Raw genomic sequence first — 15,903 nt, 5'->3', positions numbered from 1 at the left:
CAAGTATGATCCTGTATTTGATGAAACACTATTTTTATGGTCCTTCCTGTCTCCTTTTTGCAGGGAAGAAGGAAAAATGGGAGGAGAAAGGGGAAAAAATATTCTTTTGGATAACTGACAGAGAAAAATGTTATTGCAGAACATTATTCCAATACCTTAAAGATAAGTTCTGGGCTAGTTACTGCAACTTCTTCTATGTCCACACCACCTTGTGGACTGCCAACCATGACAGGTCCATTGCAGGCTCTGTCCATCAGAATTGCAAAGTATGTTTCTCTGGAAATATCCAGTGCTTCTGCAACCATCACCTAAAATGCAGAGAGGGTAGAAAAGAAAACATTAGTGGCTCTGACTGGTCCTTCTGCTTTGCCTCAAAATGCAGCAGTTTGATACTTGCTACCCTGAAGAGAAGCATTGCTTTCACTGCTTTTCCTGCACTATTACAACCCTGGGACCTTTTTCCCTTTTTCAATCTGAAAGTGAAGTGGCCACCTCTGCGATTTAATTAGAATTATATTCTTCCTTAAGAGAGCTACTAATTCCCATCTTTCAATGGAAGTGGTAGAAATCAGGAAAATCACTTCTCAAGTATTAAAATAATTAAGAATGATTAAATGGCAACATCTTTCTAGCAAGGTCTGTTTCTGAAGTGACAGTTTTGAACAATGACTGCGGACAATGATCATCACTGAATATAGCACAAGGAGAAATTCATTCTCTCAGTCAGCAGATCCAAGAGGCATTTTTGTACCTGCAGCCCTAAAACTTTGCCTACCTGGCACAAGGTGCTCCATCAAATGAGTATTTCTGGGTTTTCATAGTTCAAGGACTATAAACAAGAAAGATGCACTATACTTTCACCCAAGTCACATTTCTGAGAGTCTGTTCCAGAGTACATAAGAAAGAATGTAGGGACTTTCTGCCAGGCAGTAGGTATTAGAGAAGAGGGGGGAAAATGTAAGAAACAAGAAATCAAATAAAGCCATCAGTGCCCAGAATTGAAGGAAAGATGAAATTTCTTTATAGTGCTTTTGACTTGGAAGAAATTTGCTTTATAGTAATTTTGTTTCCTTCTACTTTTACCTCTCTTTATTCACACAACATAGGGGGATGTAAAGGAATAGTTCAAATAAACAACTGTTCAAAAGGAAAGTAAAGAAAGCAGGGTGAAGGAGAGAACCAAGAATGCACAAAACTACTCTACTACTTAAAAGCATCTGCCTATTTTAGTCTACTACAGAGGGATGCTAAAAGACAACTTCAGAGACATAGCTTGGCTACCTGCCAAGCTTTGTCAAATTAACAAGCAAGGGTAGGGAAAGCATCCTTGATTTGCTACTATTTTTACCTGCATCCATGTTTTCACCTTCTTACATATCCTGCATCAATGTATCTGAAAAATGTGAGTCAGTTGCTTTAGACATAAGTCAGATAAAACCAACTGGTCCTACTGGATCTTGTCAGAGCTGTTCAGTTTCCACAGAGCTCAGGGTCAGGGCCAGACTTGGGATGGGAATACACTCTACAAGTTTTGAGGAATACATTTGCAGGCACAGCAGGTGGAAGTAACATTATTAAATCAGGTATCTTCAACTGAGACTTCCAGCCTGAGTGATTGTCCTCACTGTTGCTAATTAACAATGTCAACATCATCAGATACTTCTCTGTCTTAATTCACAAAACTACTGAGAGTCTACTTTGCAGTAGGCAACCTTAGAACAAAAATTGTCAGATTGTGAAATATCTCTCGTTCCTCCCAACAAAATAACTTTCCTTCACCATCCTTCCCATTTGATGCAGAGCAAAGTCAAGGAAATTGGTGTTCCAGGTCTTTAAATATCATTTAAGTCTACCTATCACTCACACAACAGAACTAATGCAAACACATTGATGAACAGTTAAGAACAGTGAAATTGAATCTACAGACTGTTGACTCTTCTCACATTTTGTCTGTTTTGCTTTTGATAAAGAATATGACACATCATTATCTGTTTACCATATCATATTTATATTTAAAATGTCCTGAGGAAAAATCAGTTTTCATTAAAACTTCCTGACAACTTCAAGCTTGCTTTCTCTGTAACAAATCTTTACCTAAAAGTTTAAGTCACACATCTAATGTCATGAGGGTAACTCTAACAGCTTTTCTCAAACAGAATCAAATATGCAAAATGTTCATTCTGTTATTGCTTGGAGAGAAAAACACAGGTAGAGAATTCTCAGGTTGTCATGATAAGAGAAGACTGTCATCACAGATAGCCAGGCTCTCCAAATTCCAAATGCCATAAGAGGGTTTTATGTAAACTCACAAAACAGGTTCCAAGTTATGAGGGAATTGAAGAGATTGCTATTAATTTGAGAAACATCAATCTGAAGAGGCACAAACACACTTTAAATTCTGCAGCAGGTGCACAAGCTGAGAAAGAAAGCTGAAACCATCATTTTCTGTTTCATAATTATTCTAATTGTAGAAAATTTCTCCCTTTTATACCTTCCTTACAAATAGATGTAAAAGGTACGTGACTTCCACTCCCTGACTTGACACTAGCTCATTTATTGCCTCACAGAAAGTGACATAATAAATATTTTCCTTCTGAAAAATGCTTATTACCTTCTTTTTTTTAAACATAGGAGTATTTTAAACCACTCAAACTTTCCAGAAGACTGAAAAGTTTAAAAAGCCCAAATCCTTTTCTTCCTGAAATGCAATTTTCCTTAAGTACATGTAGTACGCTTCCATACATGCAGAGAGAAAGTACTTGCCTTGAAATAGAAAAATGCCAGTGATTTGTTCTCACCTTCCCCACTGCCCTTAGCAAGCCCAAAGAGCCTGCCTGGCATTTTCAGTGCATTACATTCCCACTGCATTAAATGATATCTCAGACTTAGCTAAATTTATATGTTTAATAATATTACTGTAGTTTGCCCCTTGATTAAAATGTCAGTGTTTGATTTTGTAGTCCTGACACCACAAACCTGAGTGCCTCAGCTCCTCTAACTACCTTTAATATCCCAACGTGAGCTAACTTTGTAAATGAGAAATTCTTTTAAAACAGACATAATTCTGCTGGGAAACAGTTTTTTGATGAAGTAGAGCATAATTTTAAACATGCTTTCTCCACTATGTAATAAGCATAACATTGGACAAACTGAATTAATTTAAAGCAGGGTGTATGCTCTTAGCATTAATTACTAAGAATCAAGAACTTAATACCAAAAAATATAAAATGTACTAGTTGAAAGCCAACATACTTTCAAAAGCCAACTCTGTAATCAGGATGAAAGTCTATGAGCAAATCATCAGCTTCTCCCAGTGAAAAGCATCACATTGGTTTCTCACGGATCAGCATTAAAATACCACTTTCCCTGGAACTGTATAGCAAATGAAAAATACACAGTCTCTCAACGCTGTGCACAATCCTGTACCACCAAAATAAATATCTGAAGCTCAGTAGTGCAAATTTCACCTCAAACTTCACCTCTGCCCCAGCTGCTTGATCTGCCCATTGTTCATTCACACAAACATGTGGAGGGGGAGAAAGAAACCACAGGTTAAAATATTCTATAGCTACATGGCACAAAAGTCATCCTAATATAAATCCTTTGAATAATCCATGTCAAAACCACCCCCAACACCCATTTCCTTCTTCCATTTCTATCAATTCCAAAGAAAATTAGAAGCTTCTGTTTCAGAACTGAATCTGTCAATGATGAACAGGTTTGCACTTGGACAAAAAAGTAGAATTTCCTGTATGGATGTATTCAAGGCAGGCCAACTAGGGCAAAAGAATAAAAACAAAGAACTTATAAAGGAAAGCTGCCTTTACAATACTAATTTTCCCAAGCAGAGCGCCTTAATATGGAAAAGGTACATCCTGTCTTATATCCTTAGTATCATCAGGATCTCTGACAGACATGCCTTAATGGTAATACTGAGTCTCCTTTTTTAATATATAGTATTCTTTTTAAGAACAGCTCTGAGGAGTGGATGGAAATCTGCTCTCCTTGCTCCCCAAGAGAAGAACTGCCTGAACTCCTTCCTCCACCCTCATTAGACAGGATCTTTCCAGACAGGTGTTCCTTCCCCTTCTATGCTAACACACCAAGCTGTTCACAGGATATTAAATGTGAACTGCAGCTCCTTCAGCTCATGCCAAATTATTTCCTGGCATCAGACAGAGTGTGGCTCTTGACTACTTACCTGTATGAGGATTCTTGCTCAGTCAAACAAAGCAAGAGATAAAACCAGATCCAGCAGATAGGCAATTGCCAGGATTTCCTGACTCAAAGAATTTTACTAATTTGAAGGAAGCTCTTGCTGAATCTTTGCTTCCCTTATTTAGGCCAATACAGAGCAAATAATTTATGTTGAAGTGAATCTTGGTGCCTTGCAGGAAGCACCATCATTGGAAAATGAACTCCCATGGTTATCTGGTACCTCAACCACTACCATGAACATATTTTAGTCCGTATGTGCAATAAGAAGAGAGTTCAGATGCTTTTTTCAATTGAGAAAAAATCTCATGCAAACATTTGAATACTTAAAGCGAGCATACAATATAGATAGGGACAAACTTTTTAATAGGGCCTGTTGCAATAAGTCAAGGTGATTCTAAACTAAAGACAGATTTGACTACACATAAGAAAGAATTTTTTTACAATGAGGATGGTGAGGCACTGGCACAGGTTGCCCAGAGCAGGGCGGATGCCCCAACCATGGAAACATTCAAGGCCAGGTTGGATGGGGCTTTGAACAGTCTGATCTGACCGAAGATGCATCTGCTCATTGCAGGGGTTTGGACTGAAGGAATTGTAAAGATTCCTTTCAACTCAAACCATTCTGTGATTCATCTGTCACTCTCTTAAGACTTTCCCAAACCTAAGGGCGACTGAAATACAGATAATTTTATTACTAAAGGGAACCATGTATCTACTGTTTCTGTAAGCAGAATGTCAGTAAGTGTGTACAGCTAATGCTACAGTGCAGCTGTATCACCATTTAGAAATTATTTGTTGGAAGATAAGCCTATGACAAAGGATTCCTTTCAATATTCATTGAGAAAACAATTTCCATCAGTGGGTATGGCAAAATTGATGAACAAAATATATATACAAATTGAAGAAGTAACATTTTCTTTTTTTTTAATCAATTAGATGTAATCAATCAGGAATTGGAGAAGGATTGAAAAAAATCTATGTCGTACATCCCAGCTTATTAATGCAAAATTGCAGCTGAACATAGTTTTCAAATTTCAAGAGGCCAAAATCTTACCTTTTTAACTGTCACACCATCCTTTGGAGTTTGCTTGGTTGACAGATTGTACCCAATCATCTGTTTAGCAAGCTGTTCAACAGTCTTAGGGCTACAAACAAAGCAAAAATGTTAGTTTACTGAAAAATATTAAAAGAAACAGTCCATAGCTATTGTAAACAGCCTAAATATTATACAAGAAGCAATTTTTTTTCAATTGAAAGTACTTACTCTTTAGTTAGATGAACTCCTCCTTTCAATCCACTATTGAAGATACCTTTCCCTCTCCCTCCAGCCAGAATCTGTGCCTTCAGAACAATTTCCTTTGCCTCTGTAAAAGAAAAACACATTGCAATTCTGTGGTTTGTCAATTATTGAGCTTGTTATTATGAGATCAAAAAGTATTTCCAGATTGGACTCTTAAACCAACAAGAAGTTGTTTATAACTAGTGAGCAATAAAAGAAGAGTAAATTCATCACTTCTATAAAAGAACCTTGCCAAAAAAGAATTGTTCAAGGAATATAAGGCATACACAGCTTATCAGATGGATAAAGAAGTCATTGTGGAGATCAGAACCAAGCTGTTAATGCTCCATGGCCTGCACAACAAACCACACACACAACCAGCCCAGCTCCATGGCTCACACACTGGCATGGTTTTTAAACATAAATCAGATCACATTTTGTCTTGAATACACAACAAAACAAGCTCATCAAGGGAAATAAGTTCCATTCCTTGCTCTGAACACATGGAAGGAAATGCATGGATGTGGTTCTTAAAGAAGAAATCCCAGTGTCCAAAGGACAGGTGAGTGCAGAGCAGGGGCAGGAGCTGTGAAATGAAAACATTTCATCTGTCTGTGAGGCATCACCTGGATCTCTGGCAATTTGAGTGTGACAGTCTGAGAAAAACAAAAGAGCAGCAAAACAGTGACAAAAGCAACTGCACCACATCCTACATTCCAAACAAAAGCAATCCTGACATCCTTACAGAGTCAAACGGGGGGAAAAGGGAAAACAACCAACCAAACCATCAGTCATCATCTCTGCAGCTCCAGATCACAGCAAAATTCCTGAACCATGAACACCTCCCACGTGCCTTTAAGATGTTTATTAACACCAGCTACTGCCACTTGGCACATTTATCATAACAGTGCTGGCTGCTTTGCAAAGTCTGAGATCCTAATATTACCAGATCACTAAGTGATCCTGTAAAAGGGTCATTGTTACCCTCTCCTGCAGTCTGTGGAAATCTCTGATTTCAGTGGTGTTTGGATTAGGTCATACCTCAGACAATAATATTTTATCTAAGTATCAAGAAAACATGAGAATTTGTGGTTAAATTCACAAATCTACTGTTTAATTGGCACAGAGGATACAGATACTTTCAATCAAACACATACAGGCTTTCTAGGCTGTAAAAACATTTTAAAGATTATTAAATATAAGTTTAGAAGTGCAGCAGTTCTTGGTGCAGGCAAGCTCTGACACAGCATCATTCCAAAGTGCCTGTGCAATAAATTTCAGCAGCTACAAAAAAAAAATTGAACCTCAGAATAGTATAAATATGAAACAAATATTCTATTTAACACAGGTATTGTACTTTAACATAGCAGTTGTTACTATTACTATTATTATTAATAATTATTTTTAACACAGGTTTTAACATAGTAGTAGTTACTATTACTATTATTATTAATAATTATTTTTAACACAGATACTGTACAAACAAATGCTTAATTTCTAAGCTTCTGGAGGCTAAAATCTCTCCACATGCTTATCCATTCAGTAACATTTGACATATATCACTCTGAACTTTAAAAGCATTCTCCTTGAAAATATTTCATGCATTCCAATATATTCATGTTCTGGGCTCCCTATTACTCATGCCATTGCCGGGCAGATAACAAGGAAATTTAAATGCAACAAAAAGTTTTATCTAAAATGTTTCGTAAGCACACAAATTAAGATGAATTAAAACTATAAATCACTTTTCAACCTGCACAAGCAAACTCTAAAAATCACAGCAGCTGCTGTGATAAAGAATCTAATATGGTATTGTTAAGAGATGCTGTAAGCATTTAATTAAATCAATTTTAGCTTCCAGCCATCCCAACAATGTGAGCTTTGATTGTCAGTGATGGGTGGTATCAGTTCTGGGAGTGATCATCTCCCTCATTCCCAACCTTCCATGAGCACCAATTATCTCCACTGGGCTCCAACAAATGAAGCTAGAGAAAGGAATTAATGTGTACATTTTTATAATCCACCAGAGGACTATCAAGGAAATAGAGTAACTTCAGAAAAACAACTATCAAACCCATAAACAGACACGAAAGTGAGCACAGCCTAGTAAAGATTAGACCTGAAGAACTAATCAATGCAGCAGCTCAGCAGAGCACAGTACAGCAGGTTCTTCATGCCCTGCAGGAAACCAACAGGAAGCAATTTAATTCCATAATTATTTGCCCAAACTGTCTAAAATTAAATCAACCATCCAGATCTCGTTTTACAGTAACTATGCTTGATCAATCAGTACTTACCAAGCAGATTCACTACTTAATGTCACCAACTTATTTAAAAAGTTGATTTCTAGAAATGCTCACAAAGTTTTTCTTTGTTCCTGCCTGAATTCACAAATTATGTAATGAAAGACTATGCCAAAACAAAAATGTGGGGTTAGCTAGAATATTTGAAGTAATTCACCTCCAGGTTTAAGGAAAAAAAAAAAAACCCATACCTTAAGTCAGTATTAAACCCATTAAAACCAGAAAGGTGCAACTAATTTCTATTAATACCCTTCCAAACTGTTCTAGTAACACTGGAAAAAATGTTTAAGCAGAATTCTGTAGTTAAACACAAAGGATTTGATTAAAACCTATCAGAAACAACATGCCTTTACACCACCTTAAAGTACAGTACAACATTTTCAACAGCATTAAGGCTTCAACCAACTTCTGTGTATGGCCATTGACTGACCAGCCTGGTGCAAATTAAAACACAAAAACAAACACAAAAACTCCAAAGAAAACCAAATAACAAACCAGCCTGCTTCTTAAGTGTGCATATGTGGATTTTTAGCCACAGATTTATATTTTTTTTATCATTAGAAACAATACAAAAACCCGACAGCTTTGAAGTGCCACTAATTTAGCAACAAATAGCTGCAAACTGCTCCATGCAGATTAATGACACATTGCTGGTAACAGCATGTGTTCTTCACTAATTATAACCTGAATACATTAATATCTCAGACTGAGCAGCTCTCTTATTTGTCTTTTTTACATTAATCTATGGAAAAAGACAGAGGTGCAGGTGTGGTGTTAGAGATGGGTTTAAGGGCTGGACTGGGCAGTATTGGGTTAAATGGGTGGATCTGGTGATCTTGGCATCATTTCCAAGCAAAGTGATTCCATGATTTCTAAAGAATCATTAAAAAAAAATGGAACCAAAATACAGCTGGTCCCCAAGTCAAATGCCAATAAATAAGCAAGACCTTGACTCCTCAGAAGAATACTCAGAATTCAAAATTCCAGAACTGGGTCTGGCTCTATGTATCTAAAAAAGCTTTAACCACAGGAAAAAAGCCTTGAGTACTTATTTTTCTATAATAAATTCAGGTATTTCAGGAGGGCAGAATAGAACACTGAGGGACAAAGAGCCTCTACATGGCATCCAACAAAACCTCTCCTTCCCTCAGCCAGCACTGTGAATACAAACAGCAGTGATACTCCTTGCAATTGGAATAAGCTCAGTGCTGTAATGAAAGCCTATTTAAAATCAATAAAATCAGTCCTGCTTTTGGGAGCTATGATTACTCTGGTCCACTGGTACTGCTTGCAGCAAAAATGAACAGCTTGTTCTCAGCCCACTGCTGTGTATATTTAACTACTGAATTCTTGATCGTGAAACAATATAGTGAGAAGCAGAGTTCTGCTGGTTATATGCTATGCTAATTTATCACCTGTGAACAACTTTCCATTATTATTGATACGACTGTGTGGCTGCAAATTAGGCATGTTAACAATTACATTAAAATGTGCTGTAGCTTATCAAAAATAAACTGCCGTAAAGAACACGAGATGTATGGGAACAGCTCATGAACAAAAGGCTTTCTACCAGAGGGAACTCAGGACTACTTTGACAAGACCTCCCACACTACAGAATTAGAGCTTGGGACAAAGGGAGGAGGTCTCACATGAATTCCTAATCAAATTTCTGTCTCACCATGAGACTTTCAGTGGTCTGGCTTCTCTATCTGCAGGGGCTCTGTATAAATTAATTACTGTCTGGGCCTTTTTAAAAATGCAGAACCCATTCCACCATGACATCAGTGTATTTTTACCCCAGTGTAAAGCAGCTGAGCATAGAAGGGTTCACTGCGAACCCCTGATCCAATGTAAGCACTGCAGCAGCAGCAAATTGTCCCTGGAATGTGCCCTGATCTCTCTCAGAATGAGCTTAGCACACACTGCAAAGCAGATGAGAGCAAATCATGGTCACAGCGCAGACAAAGTCAGGACAGTCTCGAGTTCTACAGCATTCTACTAACAAGCTACAAAATGGCTAACTATCTTCCTATACAAGGTTTTTTAAGGCTAAACTATCCAATTAAGCAATGACACCTAAATTATTTTCACTTTTAACCCAGTAACTAAGCTTAGTTTCCACACTGAACACTGAATCTTAAATTTGTTGTAATAACTTTTCACTTTTGGGCCTCTTTACACCAACTTGGTCTGAAATCTGAGACAGCTTTTCCCAAGTATTGCTGCCACTTCCACTGCTGCCCATCTTCTGAGAGCTGCAGGGATGCAGCATCCAAGGCAGCTCCCAGGCTCTGCCAAGTGAGCAGACTGAGATGAAAAAGAAGCTGTCCACAAGGTACCTCCCACACCTACAAAACTATTGTGCTTAAAGGCCTTTTGAATGGAGATAAACAAAGATTTTTCCCTCCCTTTGATTTTAATTTAAACTCTCTTCCTCTGTTATTTTCATCCTTCTGCTCCATAACACCAAAAAGAATTATGTTCTTACAAGCCCACTTTCTACAACCTTTGGTTTGCAGACTAGTTTAGAATTAAAGTTAAATAAATCATCCTTTTTATAATTCCATACTTTTGAATATATTGTATATTTATTGCTAGATTATAGGCCTCATTAAAATCTATAATGATAAATTAGTCAGTCTCTTGATTCTGTCACTACTATTATTAATTGCTTTCATAGCCATTACTACACACTTCACCAGTGATAAAAATTTTAAGGCTAGATAAAATCAGCTAAGCTAAAGCTCACTCTCAATAGTGCAGTCTTAAACCCTCTCAGAGTAAAAGTAATCAAGTATTCATATATCCTACATATAAGTTAAACCTGATAAATTAATTATACAGCAAAGGGAGCCTCACTAGATCCAGCAGCACCACTATAATGCATGGAAAAATATGCACACTGAGGCAGGGATCCAAAAGAAACAGTTCTCATATTGAAACTGTTCATTGTATGTGCTTGATTCAAACTCCATGGGATATCTTACTCCTGATATTTTTCAACTTTTAACAGCTTCTTTTTTCAACCTAACTTCTCATTATTTTTTACATAAATTTCCTCTGTAATAGACAAAGGGCTTAGAAAAATGGCTATTTTCACATTTGCTTACAAACTTGAGTGCAGATGTGGTTTGAAACTCAATCAAGAAAGGAACAAGTTTGTTCTTTTGTGGAAGAGCACTGAAGTTCACTGACAAGAGAGAAAAAGCTTTTTCTGCCAGCTCTAAAGCAACATCCATTCTATGGGCAAATCAGAGAAAGGCAGTTTCTGTAACCTGCAGTCATCCTGGCATCCTGCAGCATATAAATAGTAAATACTGAACAAAAATAGAAAAATCCATGCAAAGGGATCCAGGGTTCTTTCTTCATTATACCCAGTAGGTCCATTCTTGCTACTTTTAGACTTCAAAATATCCTTTATATCATGCCCAAGCCAGTATTATTTTTCTCCTCTTCAGATGATTTCATTTCAAGAGGTTGCAAAAGCAAGCAAAGAAGATTTTCCTTCTGTATTAGTCACAATCCCAATGATCTATCTGACAATACCACCATGGAAGCTTCTCAGGATACCCTGTTAAGCACTGAGAAACCTGGGCATGCAAAATCATGCGCTTTCCTTGTAAGTATTAAATACATAAATAAATCACAAGACTTGATTTCTAAAACTTTCATTCAAAAATTTGTTAGTTCGAACAGATTCTTATCAAGACATTTCTCTCTATCCTTCCTCTTTCCTTAAATTACAAAAAAAATTTAAAAAAATAATTACCTTTTAAAGCTGATAAGGATTTGAAGTTTTCCTTGCCAAAATAACATGCAAACCTTTTTTTGCTCCCCCCCCCACCCCCCCAGTAAAATATATTTTGAAGTTAGCAGACTTAGGCAGATCAACTGTGCCTTAAATTCTTGACTGAATAGCATAACACAATTTGTTTTAATACAGTTCAGGGAACAGGCTCTATGCAATCTGTAGTGTTGAAGTCAAGCAGCCATTAGGAACAAACACTGTTCTCTCCCCTTGCTGCAACAATACACACACCTGCTTTCCTGGAACGTGTTCAAAATTTCATTCTTTCTGATTATATGTAAGGCAAAAAAAGACACAAAGCCTCCTCTGACTGATTCTAATTCTTTTATCCATTATTGAACTGCAGAGATGATTTTGAAAAAAACTGTATGTAGTGTAGAATACATAAACCAAGGCACACATATTAGTTTTTCTCACACTTCACTTTCAATCATAAAGGAGTTGTTGTAGTTGGAGATTGTCTCAAAAATGAAGCACAAAATTAAAAAAACTAAGCAAGAAACCAGGCAGTTCACATGGTAAAAAAGCAAGTTAATATGGATTGTTAATATGAATTGTAGAATCACAAATGGTTTGGCTTGGAAAGGACCTCAAAGCCCATCTCGTTCCAACCCCTCCCATGGCAGGGACACCTTCCACCATCCCAGGTTGCTCCAAGCCTTGTCCAGCCTGGCCTTGGACACTTATTCCCGTGCATCACCTCCCTGATGGTAAGGAATTCTTTCCTGACACAAAATCTAAACTTTCTCTCTTTCATATCTGAAAATATGCAGAGAATAAAGACAACTGCAATGTTACCGCTGCTACTTCAGAAGTGTTAACAGATCCATAATGTGACAGGTGAACCCTGTTCAAACAGAGACTTGATACTTAGCCCTTTGCCAAGCAGAGTCTTTTTACACAGGCCTGCTATGCCCAGAAGGATCCTTAAAAATAAGCATTAAAATGGAAGCCAGAGCTTAAAAAAATGTGGAGGACATCACACAGTGGAGGCTGGAAAACCAACAGCTTGGGAAGTGAGAGAACAGGCCACAGGCTCAGAGGGAGAAATCTCAGTGGGCATCAACTTTAGACCCAGTTTCTGCAAGGCTCCCAATACTAGGCCAGGACTAAATTCCTTCAAAGGGTTTCATCTTCTCTTGCTACCTTGTAAAAGCTGGGACAAAGTGACCTGACAGGTGCCCATGTGCATGCATGGGCACTTCAAGGCACCTCACCTCTTTACTCACCACCACAGTGGTCATTTCTCCTCTTTACAACAATTTATAGATTCTTTCACCTAACAGGTAGTTATCTGCTTAATTCTAAGCACACACTGATGCCAGCTTGGCATTTGGGTGCCTGCATAAATATTTCCCTCAGTGGGACTTTGACACATTTCATGAAGAACTTCTTAATGAAGCTCCAAACATACATACAGCTTGCATTTTTACCCAAAGCAATGAAAATACAGAACAGCTCTCAGCTGAAAATTTACATTTTTAGCAAAATTAACATTTCTCTCCCAGAGACAGTTCTTGTTATACAATTCTGCTCTAGCTCTTAGCCTTGTATCCCTTAGCTTTTGTTTCATTGTGTAGGGTTGCACTGGATATCAAACATTTTGCTCTTTAGACCATAAATAAATCAATCCACATCCAAAACCAGAAACATACAAAAGAATAGCAAATCTAGCAGCATTTTGATCTGAGCCAAGCCCAGTAGGATTGAAATGTCCTCCAGTAGCCTGATTCATTATCCAACTTATTCAGTGGAATTAAGTACAAAGTTTTCAATGTATTGCTGAAATAATGTATTGAACCTCTGAAGAGAATCATGCTAGACTGGTCATTATCTGAGAAACATCTGGACGGGAAAATGATCACAGTGAAGAATTTATGTCTGCCTCAGTAGTGCTAAAGAAAGTTGAAAAGTATTACTTTGGAGCTGTTATTCTACATATGCCCTTGACTCCTTGCCCTGATTTTGAAGCAAGACACTGATTTGCCACCCCCTGCCAAAACTAACCCAAAATACCTGACTTTCACCTCCCCACAACCTCCTCTTGTTTTTGTTTTCTCATCACATATGTGAAATATAAGCAATTGCCAAAATAATCTAATAGCGGAAAAAGGTTAAGAGCAGACCTATTAGAAGAATCTTTAATATCTAATTCAATATTTCAGACTTAATTACTCCATAAAAAGGCCATCTCACTGATCAATGATACACTGGTTAATTTAGATTCAATGCTGAAAAAAATTGTTTAGAACACAGTTTCAAATCTGTATTACCTGAACAAAGCTCCTTTTACAGCTTTATAAAATTACCCAGCCTATACAATTCCTTCTCACACATACAGCCAAGACATTCAACATAAAACCCATCCAGAACACATCCCCAACAGTGCATCCCTGCCAATATCAGCCTTCTAAGAAAAAAAATATTTTGGCTATTTTTTTCTAGATTTCTTTTCTGTTGTGATTTTTTTTTATAGTATCACATCATCTGCAGACACTTTACAAAAATGTTGAAGAAAGGCAATTTAGGGAATGTTCCAGATAAGGAGGGAAAAAAAGTCCCGCTGTGCTTTTAAGAGCTTGGTAATTTTTATATTGTGATGTATTCTTTTTTCACATCATTGTATTAAGAGCTTTCAATTTTGAATGTTTGGTGGAAGCAAGATAATGCAAACTTCACAGGTTAGCTGCCTATTAGGACAAGTTAAGAGAGAAAAAAAATTAGGTTGAAAGTGTTCCCATTACTTATTGAATGTAAAGCCACAAAACAAAAAAAAGCACAGAACTTTGAACAACTAAGTCGGGTGGACTAAACAAGTTTCTACTTGAAAGATGAAAATAAAAAATGAGGCCAGAGATTTTTATCCTGAGATAAGCCTTTAATTCATAAACCATCCAGAAGAAAATATTAATTATTTCAAACACATGGTAAAGCAACTGTGAAAATACATGTTGTATTCTTGATTTTCACCAGTAGCTTGTTAGCTGAGCCATTCATGACCATGCCCAGTACCAACACGTGCAGCTTTTTGGCTTGGCCTCTCTCTGCCACTTCATTTTCTCAGTGGTTTTATAAGGATTTGCTTTTTATTATATGCAGCTACAACATGATCTGTATGAGGACACTGGACAAGCTGTTAGCTCCATTAAGTTAATAATAGATTTCTGAGTGTGATTTCCTATTAATTTAATTTTCCTCATTCCACAAGAAGCCAAAATTTCAGACAGCCATATGGTGCTTCATAAACAACAATTAAAAGTTATTTTCTAATTTTTAGGCACTAAAAAAAAGCCCATAAAAATACATAGGCTTGGAATGATATGAAGGAAATTATGCTTTGGAATGTCTGCATATGTCTAGGATGCTCCAAGCACTTCCTCAGCCTTTTTCCCATTCACACACTTCTGGTCCATGCCAGCCACTGGAGGTTACAATCGATCACAGTGCATGCCTCAAAGATCACAACTAAGATTTTTTTCTTCTAGGAAACAAACCTACATGAATCTAAACCATTCCTATTTTCTTCTTGTGCATTTCTTTAACACAATCTATTTTTTCTTTGTCTGTACAAATTCCTTTGTTTCACAAGGAAAGACTTTTTCAAATGCTTTTGTGATATTAATAGATTTTTCTTCAAAGTAAATCGGATGCAAAGCCTCTGGACTACAGTTTTAAAGCCAAGTATTCTGGATATATGAGAAATGAAATCTGATAATGCACATAATAATTTTCTTCTGCTTTATTACCACTGGTCTGAAACTGAACATCTACAATCACATCTTTTCTTTCAATTAACTAACACCAAAGTGATTTTCTGACATCACCTTGGCTGGTTTCTGCAGAACCAAGTCTGCATTTATTCAAGGAATTTTGAAACATCAGCAACTAAATTGAGAGTAGGTCCTACTCACCTGCAGCCTGCAGAAAGGTTGAAATATCAACAATTTCCTGAGTTTTCAGCATAGGAAACATTAGGAGGCATAGAGATTGAAACAAAACTGCAGTATGTTACAGAACAATGGCCTGAGTAAAATGAAATTCTCCACCCTCCAGGGCAGCCTGTGTGGAAGCCCCACGGCCAAGCCAGAAGACAAAAGAAGGCATGAAGGTCCCCCACCCTCAGGGCAAAGCACTGTCACTGTGCTTGTAACCCAAAAAACAAAGCTGCAGGGGGACAAGGGACCTGGCAGCAGAGAGGAACACCAGGATGCTGGTGTGAAATCAAGTAATTTCCCCCAGGAGTGGGCTGTTCCACAGCTCTGTCCAGGGCAGCCCTGGAGGGAAGCTCCAACCAG

The 15,903-nt window shown here is 37.4% G+C and overlaps 1 protein-coding gene across 3 annotated transcripts in view; it reads right to left on the bottom strand.

Moving 5' to 3' along the window:
• The window catches only part of SUCLG2 (succinate-CoA ligase GDP-forming beta subunit), an 82,289-nt gene that overhangs the window by 51,697 nt on the left and 14,689 nt on the right, over nt 1-15,903 (bottom strand). For all 3 annotated transcript variants that reach the window (XM_031056383.1, XM_031056384.1, XM_014306723.2), the window contains exons 2-4: nt 5,483-5,582; nt 5,273-5,363; nt 156-308 (exon numbers count right to left, since the gene is read on the bottom strand). In XM_031056383.1, the coding sequence (XP_030912243.1) occupies nt 156-308; nt 5,273-5,363; nt 5,483-5,582 (344 nt within the window). The remainder of the gene's footprint in view (nt 1-155; nt 309-5,272; nt 5,364-5,482; nt 5,583-15,903) is intronic.

The sequence above is a fragment of the Geospiza fortis genome, unplaced genomic scaffold (genome assembly GCF_000277835.1).
Source record: "Geospiza fortis unplaced genomic scaffold, GeoFor_1.0 scaffold70, whole genome shotgun sequence".
Taxonomy (NCBI): domain Eukaryota; kingdom Metazoa; phylum Chordata; class Aves; order Passeriformes; family Thraupidae; genus Geospiza; species Geospiza fortis.
Note: the sequence above shows the minus strand (reverse complement) of the source record. Positions and strands in the feature narration are given on the sequence as shown.